Source organism: Primulina tabacum, chromosome 14 (assembly GCF_025594145.1).
Source record: "Primulina tabacum isolate GXHZ01 chromosome 14, ASM2559414v2, whole genome shotgun sequence".
NCBI classification, from domain to species: domain Eukaryota; kingdom Viridiplantae; phylum Streptophyta; class Magnoliopsida; order Lamiales; family Gesneriaceae; genus Primulina; species Primulina tabacum.
In genome coordinates this window covers 9235361-9245410 of record NC_134563.1, presented here as the reverse complement: position 1 = coordinate 9245410, position 10050 = coordinate 9235361, and the positions used below count along the sequence as shown (strand labels likewise).

The 10050-nt window shown below is 35.1% G+C and overlaps 1 protein-coding gene across 3 annotated transcripts; it reads left to right on the top strand.

Annotated features, from left to right (window-relative positions):
* Positions 1-398: 398 nt before the first annotated feature.
* Positions 399-5613, top strand: LOC142524850 (ASC1-like protein). 3 transcript variants are annotated; one of them, XM_075628981.1, is made up of 7 exons: positions 399-680; positions 3407-3636; positions 3719-3874; positions 4418-4603; positions 4739-4923; positions 5104-5179; positions 5392-5613. In XM_075628981.1, exons 1-6 carry the CDS (start codon positions 543-545, stop codon positions 5133-5135), a joined length of 927 nt encoding a protein of 308 aa, XP_075485096.1. In that variant the 5' UTR covers positions 399-542; the 3' UTR covers positions 5136-5179; positions 5392-5613. The 3 variants fall into 3 exon arrangements, with proteins under 3 accessions (XP_075485096.1, XP_075485094.1, XP_075485097.1); XM_075628979.1 differs by having other exon boundaries at positions 5340-5613; XM_075628982.1 differs by lacking the exon at positions 3719-3874 and having other exon boundaries at positions 5340-5613.
* Positions 5614-10050: the final 4437 nt, after the last annotated feature.

Genomic DNA, 10050 nt, shown 5'->3' with positions numbered 1-10050 from the left:
AATTCCAGACCGCCTACAAATTCAACAGTTTGGACTTGAATGATCTTCCTCAAAACCTGATCATTAAATAAATATTTATGTTGTATACATATGTAAATAAAGAGTTAATACACAATATATATGTATTATTAATTAAAATTGGACTTCTAATATAATTAATTTTAGGAATATCGGTTATTTTTTAAAAAAATTCCTAAAATATTTTTAAAAAATCAACTCAATATTCCATATATTTTTTTTTCATTATACGGAAATCGATAAATTTTATTTAAATTTTTTTTAAAAAAAAGACTAATCCGGAGATTCTCCGACTTGTACCAGGACCCGCTGATAAATAGGCCCACGACCAATTCCTATAAATAGGCCAACGAGAGAACTTCTCCAACTCAATCGGCGAGCTGGTGCCATTTGTTTCTAAAACACTGATAAGAAAAAAAATTAAAATTCTGATGTAAATATCGAATCTTTTTATGTATTTACAGAATCACAGCATAAAAATTGAATTTGTTTAAGTGAAATAAGTTGTCGCTCTCATTCTTGAGATGGGTTTTCTGGAATTGGTGAAATCAGTGGACTGGGAGCAAGAATCCTACGCACAGTACTCTGATTTCGTCGCGTTACCATTCTTCGCGCTCTTTTTTCCAGCAGTTCGATTTTTCCTTGACAGATTTGTTTTTGAGGTGTTCTTTTGTCACAGCCCGCGTTATGTTTTTTTTTTTCTCCTTTTCTGGTTTGTGTTGATTTCTGTGATTGTGATGGGAGCGGCTATTTTTGTGATACACGTTTTTTACTTTTCAAGAATTTTGGACAGGCGTTATTTAATGGTTCTGTGATTTCTGATCAGATACTCACAAATGTTAGCAAATTGTTGGAATATTGGAGAGTCCGAATTGAATGTCTAGATTTTGAAGGAATTTAGCGGTTGGGATTAAGATGATAACAACTCTGTAAATGGCTTGTTCATTTAATTTTGCTAGAAAGTGAAGGAGGAATGAGGGAACCATTCAGGATTAAATTGTAGTACTGGTGGAGTGGAGGATTTTGGCTTGAGGTTCGGAATTCTTAAAACAGATTTCCCTGAGTCGATACCATCTAATGCGGTGTCTTTGATTTCTTAAGCAAACCATTTTATTTCAAGGAATTTTTAAAGAACCTTTTGTTTCACAATGCTTTGCGGGTGAGACCTTCTAAAGAAAATTTTGCTTCATTGTGCTCTGTAGGGAAAAAAAAGTCCTCCGGGAAAGTATGGGCCTTTATTAGTTTCTCATAACATTGGATTTGCTTATGCATTCTGTTGGTCTTTATGCCATGTTGTAATGAAGTTTGTGCTTCTTTTGTTTGCTCAAAGTGTGTTTTCCTCTGTCATTGGGCCTGGTCCCTTTCTGTTAATTTCTTCTAATATAATGTAGCATGCCATTGAGATTGAAATCTTAATCAGCACCATAATGCATCAGATATATTTAAAGTTGTTTGGTCATGCCTTCATATATGAATATACTCTCTAGCTTTGTTGTAGTAAATTCACATAAAAAGCAGCATGGGTAATATCGTATCTAGCAATCGTATGCTTAATTGGCTATCATATTTGAGAAACATGCACTAGTCATTTACCTCGCCCCTCCAAGTTAAGCAGACGTGGCACTATTGTTTTTAGAAGACTGGTCCAGAACTTAAAGCATAACTTGAAGATCGTGATTTGTTGGATATCACAAACAAACGAGTTTGGGGTTATTGTGTGTTTTTTATGCAAATTTACTCAGTCTTGAGTTAAGTTCATGTGAAAGATACATGAAAATGACGACAAACATAATGAAAGAAACTAGCAAATATGAAAATCAAATGCAAGTGATATGCTTTGCCCAAATAAGTAATCTTAGGACATTATGATGCGTGAGCTGTGAGGCCCGGGGCCGAAGAGGGCGGGGGTTGATCGCCGGTGCCATCAGTTGCACGGACAATGAGCGGCTCCTGGCAGGCTTCTAGGTGGAGGGAACATGAATGAACCGACCCACATGGGAATGAGAGGGATTCCGAGAGTGTTCAATGTAATGGACTGTACAGTTGAAGAGGGCTTAAAAGATTTGATTTGTACTACTCATATCACGAAGGTGCATCTTCTTTTCGGTAGCTCATCACATAAAAACTCCAAAGTTAAGCGTGCTTGACTTGGGGCAATTTTGGGATGTGTGACCTCCTGAGAAGTTTCCCAGGGTGCGTGTGAATGAGGACATAAGCACGCTGAAAAGACTCGTCTTGATACAGTGAGGACAGTCGTCGAATCTGGGGCGTTACAGTTGGTATCAGAGCCGACCTCTCTTAGTACGGTGTGGTTCAGGGACGAACCAAGCGGAAGCTGGTGGGCATGTGAGGCCCGGGGCCGAAGAGGGCGGGGGGTGATCGCCGGTGCCATCAGTTGCACGGACAATGAGCGGCTCCTGGCAGGCTTCTAGGTGGAGGGAACATGAATGAACCGACCCACACGGGAATGAGAGGGATTCCGAGAGTGTTCAATGTAATGGACTGTACAGTTGAAGAGGGCTTAAAAGATTTGATTTGTACTACTCATATCACGAAGGTGCATCTTCTTTTCGGTAGCTCATCACATAAAAACTCCAAAGTTAAGCGTGCTTGACTTGGGGCAATTTTGGGATGTGTGACCTCCTGAGAAGTTTCCCAGGGTGCGTGTGAGTGAGGACATAAGCACGCTGAAAAGACTCGTCTTGATACAGTGAGGACAGTCGTCGAATCTGGGGCGTTACATGAGCTTGACTTGATTGTGAAATTCTAATTAAAATCTTAAGAATGTCAACCTCGGGCAGAATGTCAAACTTGTACAAATTTTTAAATTGAGTTCTTTATTGTCTTAAACATATTTAAGAATTTCTTCGATGACCTCCTTTTTTATTTGAAATGGTTAACATATGATCATCAAGCTCTCACTTCAATTTAGAGCTCTAGATTTTGGTTGAGGATTTTTGTTATAATAGAGTCAGTGTTATTTATTCCCTTTGTAATTTGTATATATCAATGAGCATATTTCTTTTAATCCTTTTGTTCATTAAATCTGTGAATGCTCATGTGCCCTCATTTCCTCCATTTTTCATCAACGATTAGTGTATTAAGTTTTCTACTGATATTTAATTTTTGTGTGAAATTAGCATATAATTCCTCTGGAGAATTATAATTTTGGTTTCATATTTACATTGTCACGAACATTTGTTTTTATATTAATTGGAACCGTCGATACGATTCTGGCTCCACTTTGAGAATTATTTTCTCTAGTGTTTGTAGGTGGTGATATAGTTGAGACTATTCGCAAATGGTAATAGATAATAATTCAAGATTGTTTCTACCTTGCTATGAAGATCGTTTACTCAACTTATAGCCTAAAATTCACATGTTGCAGAAAGCCGCCAGACGACTGATATTTGGAAAGGGAATGCAAGTTGTGAAGAATGAGTCACAACAGCAAAAAAAGAAAGTACACAAGTTCAAGGAGTCAGCCTGGAAATGCATTTACTATCTTTCGGCAGAGATTTTAGCACTATCTGTGACCCATGATGAGCCATGGTTTAAAAATACCAAATATTTTTGGTTGGGACCTGGAAATCAAACCTGGCCTGACCAGAAATACAAGTAAGATTGTCTGTCTTTTCTTTCAGTTACTCCCATATTTGTGCAAAGTTTAGTTTATATATTACTGTCTTCTGTTGTTCAGAATGAAACTGAAGGCTCTCTATATGTATGCTGGTGGATTCTACACATACTCCATCTTTGCTCTTATATTTTGGGAAACGAGGCGGTCTGACTTTGGGGTTTCTATGGGTCACCATGTTGCAACTTGCATTCTCATCATATTTTCTTATGTATCCAGGTTTGTTTTTGTAGTGGTGAGACATAATTTTAAATACAAAAGCAGAAGCTTAACTTGGAAGTAATCTGCAGGAAGAAAGCTTAAAAGAGTAGGTTAAAGCTTATTTATTTCTGAATGATTTGGCTATATGTTGTTCTATCATACAACAAATGTGATCTCAAATTTCAAATCGAATGTGTATTTGGGAGACGAAAAAAGCTTAATGTAGTGGCTTTGAACAGAGGAAGACATTTATATTTTTTTATAAACTGTAATACCATGTTCCAAATGGACTATGAGACATGTAGTAATGTCTTTGTAAGATGAATCCTACAACAACTTGGGTTAACATTTCGTAAAGCGAGAATGGCTGCGGAGTATTATTGGAGCCTGTTTTCTATTGCCTGAATATTTCTGTCTGGATTGTGCATTATACAAGTGTACAATGACTGTGAACCGGTGATAATAGCATCTACTAGAACCAAGAAGAATTTTATTATGCTTTTTATGAACTGATGAATTTTCTGGAAAATGATTTCATGTGTCTTTATCGGCTTCTTTCAGGTTTGCACGTGTTGGTTCAATTGTTTTAGCACTTCATGATGCTAGTGACGTGTTTCTTGAAGTAGGGAAGATGTCTAAATACAGTGGCGCGGAAGCACTTGCTAGCGTTTCCTTTGTTCTTTTTGTTTTATCGTGGATCCTGCTTCGTCTCATCTACTACCCTTTCTGGATTTTATGGAGCACAAGGTAATATCAAATATTTTAAGGTCTACTTAAAATAGCCAAGTTTCTGGTTTTATTTACCCCATTTATTTTCCATTTTGTAACCCGAAAGGTTGAAAACAAAGCTTCTTTTCTTTTTTTATTTATCTTAATATGCAGTTACGAAGTCGTCCAGACGTTGGATAAAGAGAAACACAAAATGGATGGACCAATTTACTACTACATTTTCAATTTTCTTCTCTTTACACTGCTTGTTCTTCATATCTACTGGTGGATTTTGATGTTTCGGATGCTCGTCAAACAAGTCCAAGCGAGGGGCCAAATCAGTGAAGATGTCCGATCTGGTTAGTTAAAAAAAGTATCCAGATGCTTAAATATAGACGTTATTATCAAGTTTGAAACAGCATTGAAACATTATTTCAAAGTAGAAGGAAAATAAATAAAATCACTATACATCATATTTCAGCTTTTAATCATCGACCAGAAATCTAAACGATAGTCCACGTCCCTTTTGTAATGTGCAGATTCTGAAGATGAAGATCAGCATGAGGATTGATCATAATAGGAAACTTTTTATTATTTCTTCATTTACGGCAAAAGGTACTGCACTTTTATTGAAAGAAATTCATACAATTCTCTTGTTTGTTTCAAAAAAACTTGTCCGAATAAACAACTTTGATTATCCTATTTTTGAACATGTATAAAAATTCGATATGTTTTCTTGATTACTGAAACCATTTGATTTACTATCCACTTGCAGATTCTGGAACACCCAATAACAGCATGAACCGTTATTTACTTATTCTTTGCAGGTCATTTTGAACTGTTTGGTTCAAGAAACATGAGCAAGCAAAGCTTTATACTGATTAAGAGGTTGGTGAAAAGGCCATATGCAGATACAATGGTAACATATAATTAGTTTTTTTCCCAAATCCTGACTAAAGATGTTATGTTACCTTGCATCAATGATTTCTGTCAGCTGTAAATTTTTTGTCGAATGAAATGTTTTCCGGTTCGGTTTCGAACATATGGCGTCAATGGTTATGGGGGTTGCATTTTGTTAGTGTGAATTTTTATTTCTTACTGATATATATGGAGACCATATATCTTTTGAATTGGATCTTTCTGGATAAAATTTTTTTTTGTCTGAAATTGTGTTATCTCATAGGTATGACTAGCTTCGTAACCCTGAATTTATGTCCACGGGACACATTTGAAGATGTTATTTTCTTAAATATATAGTTGACTAATGTAAAAAAAAATTAGCCTTAAATTTTACTTGAAAATATTCATTGACAAAAAATCGGGATTAAGATATCCCTGGTATTATGTTAATATTTTAATCTCATAATTTATATATCTTTTAATTTTGTGTGTGTTTTTCGTTTTTACTTTTCGAATACTTTATCTTGTTCACGATGATACGCCGTGCTTTTCGTTTTTATTTTTCAAATGCTTTATCTTGTTGATGATGATACGTAAAATTAAATTTTATTATATTAATATCTTAAATTTTAGTACAGTAATGTTAGCTAAACATAAATAGATTATATTATTTTAATAAAAAAATTGTTTTGAAAAACATTCGAGTTTATAATATTTTCATCATATAAAGTACAATTTTTAAATATAATTTATGTTTAAATTAAATGACATTATGTCTATTTATCACAAAATATATAATTGTATATTTAATTTTTATTTATTATATGAATTTTCATTCATCGCACAGCTTAATGGTTTAGTCTATTTAAATTTCCCACGATTTGAATACTATTTAATTAAACTAATTAACCTTAAACGGTTTGGAATATCTATTTTGTTTGGTTTTTCTACATTATGAACAATATTAAATGAGGCTTAACGAAAAGTTTTGCACATACACGAAAATGATTTACTATAATCAAGTGTTACTGATTGCTATGATTTACTATAACTGATTTAGTGAACAAGTCTCGATTTCAATTGTGGAAAGATGCACATTATCATCGATATAACGATATTGTATGTAAATTTATTCATCGTTCGATTCGGTTCGGTCTTTCGGTTTTTTTTTTTAGAAATATAAATTCGATATCTGAACCATTTTTCTTTGGTTCGGTTATTTCGGTCGGTAGTTCAATTTGAGTACAATTATTAAATTAATAATATCAATATATCGTGAATTATAATATGTTATTTAAAATGATTATTCATTCACGAAATATCATATCAAAAAATATAATATAAATAAAATTATTAATTTGACGAAATTTTGATTTTTTCGATCGGTTTGGTTTTGACGTATATAGTCTGAAAATGAAATAAATAAACTTCAATTTTAATATTTATATCAAAATTACAAAATTCGACTTTCGGTTTGGTTCGATGTTTGGTTTTTTTTTTGTTTGAATTTTTTATTTTTCCTTTTTATTCGAACTCTGAACACCCATACATGTGTATGTGATATGATGTGGTGTTCAAACCCAAACCACCTACAAAGCAACATCAGCTTGGACTAGGCCTGTAAACAAATCGAGCTGGTTCCATAAATATTTTATTCATATTTGAATTTATTAAACTAGAGTTGAATTCGAACATGTTTGAATTTTTTCGAGCCGAACTCGAGCCAAAATTATTTTTTTCAATAGTTCGCAAACTGCTTGCGAGCCTTGATGTTTTATTAATATAAAATAATTATATATTAAATATATATATATTTCGAGCTTTTAGAAATTTCAAGCTTTCGGACCTTCGTTCTCGAATCTTACTATCTGAACAATAGTTCGAATAGCTGAGGATTAAGTTCGAAGATTTCGAACCGAACTCAAATTTGAACTCGAACTTTCTTTCGAGCCGAGCTCAAGTCAAAAAAAAAAAAATCAAGCTTCAAGTCAAGCTCGAATTCGAATATATTTAATTCGAGCCTTAAATTTTTTGACTAGATTCAATTAATTTACACCCCTGGCTTGGACGGTCATATGTGAACATTGAACGCTGAAGCTCCAAAAAATTTTCTTTTTTAAAACTTTAATTCTCGCTCGGCAAGATTGGCGTATTGAAGGGTGGGGTTTTTTTTTAAAAAAAATAATATATTTTTAAAAAATATATATTAAAATATTGCAGATTTTAAAACATTATGAAAATATTACAATCCGGATTCATAATTTTTTGAAAAAAAAAAATTAATTGTGTCATGGATTCAAATGAATCCGTGACACTGTCCCGGATTTAGAATCTGGGACAGTGTGGGGACCCGAACTTAATTCAATTCTTAATCATTTTCTGGGAATAATTAATCAATTAAAATAAACAGGGTCTAAATTTTTTTTAAAATACGAGAGTACGCAGCATATGAAATAAGTCCTATCTCATTTACAAGATCACTATTCGGATCTAAGTACAAGTCCTGTACAATCGTAAATCATAATAACTACTGTTTCTTCACTACATCTCAGGTGATATAACAGATATACTCCTAAGTCCGGATCTCGACGCTAACTGTCTTCTATCATCCTCTTCTTGACCCTGATCCAGCCCCACCTGTTGTCATGCACACATACAAAACAAGACAACAGCCGGATAACTCCGGTGAGAATAAATCCCAGTATAAATAATGTAAACATGCGATCATATAAAAACATATACAAAAGCATATAACAGTTATCATTAACATGTAGCAAATCAACAACCATGGATGATATAAAACTGTAAATCAACTAGTCATCACAGACTCGACTCAAACAACGCGTCGTCTCAGACTCGACTCAACTCTAACCTAGGGATCCCAATGTCTGGATATTGATAATTATATCGAATCTCAGTCGATAGGAATGAATCAACCCTAAACGGCATCGATATAATTCATATATCCAGTGTCTGGGCGAAACAGCCGCAGAATTGACGAATCAGTCAAGAATTAAGCGAATCAGCCGATAACTAGACGAATCAGCCAGTAATTAAGCGAATGAGCCAAAGTTTAGACGAATCAGTCGATAACTAGACGAATCAGCCAATAACCAGACGAATCAGCCGGTGACTAGGCGAATCAGCCAATGACTAAACAATCAGTAGTCAATACATGCAGTGGCTATAAATCAATAGACTACAAACATCAATCTCATCAATTACAAATATCAATGCAATAAACTAAGTATGTGATTTAGGGAGACTCGAGTCAAACCTCACTCGAGTTGTGCAATCCCAACTCAACATTAATTTATACCTTTCTTTCTGATACTCTGACTCTGTCGAAGTCTCGAACTCAAAGCCTGTCAATACTCAATCTGACAATAACAATATTTGAGGGTACGACATCAATACACCACTCAATCAATACTGGATATAATCAGAATTAAATCAAATACTGTTTCAACAATATAATGTCATAATTTCAATATATCCAGCACTACCATATCAGTCAGATATCAATTCCAACACCTCATAATCGATAACAATTCAATTCTGATATCAAATCGACTCCAATACTACTCTGAAAATCATAATAATTTCATACGGTATCTATTCTCCAGTCCGGTTTCGATTATACGATGTCTAACATGACAAGAACAACATATATGAATCATATCAGATTTTGACAATACCATAATTTCAAATCATATCAAAACGTAGCAAAAATTACGTCCAGTTGTAGCCTACGTCGATAGGAACTCAATACCAAAGTCGGATTCAAAATCGGACGGGCGGATTTCTCACAAACGATGTAGAGATTTTTCGGAGCTTCTCTGAATCTTTCTGTTTTTTCCTCATTTTTGGAAGAGGAATGTTATATATATATATATATATATATATATCTCGTGCATGCAGCAAGGCAAATGGCACATCCTTCACGCAACACGTCTCGCGCATATGCGCGACATCAACCGGCGCATATGCGCGAGACCTTAAGTCTCGGCGCGTGTCAGCACGGCAGCTCGCGCATATGCGCGCACCTCTTCCGCGCATATGCGCGAGGAATTCTTCACAACTCTCGGGTACCCTCGCGCATGTGCGCGAATCCAAGTCGCGCATGTGCGCCCAACTCTCTGGACCTCTCGCGCATGTGCGCGTATACAAGTCGCGCATGTGCGCCCAACTCTCTGGACCTCTCGCGCATGTGCGCGTATACAAGTCGCGCATGTGCGCCCAGTGTTCTGTCCCGCATCATGGCTTCCGCACTACTCGCGCATATGCGCGAGACCTTCGGCTCTCGCATCAACAATCTTACATGCAAACTTTCAATTCGTGTCTCGATTAGCCCTTTCATAATCGTCTCGATTAAAATCAATAATCGTAATTTAACACGATATAAAATCTCGGGCATTACATTTCTCTCCCCCTAAGATACGATTTCGTCCCCGAAATCACAGGCAATCAATCGTATCAATAAGAAGGTATATAGAAGAATCTAAGTAAACCACTCACCTTAGTGACATAAAACTGGGAACCTCTGTCTCATATCAGACTCAGTTTCCCAAGTAGCTTTTTCAATG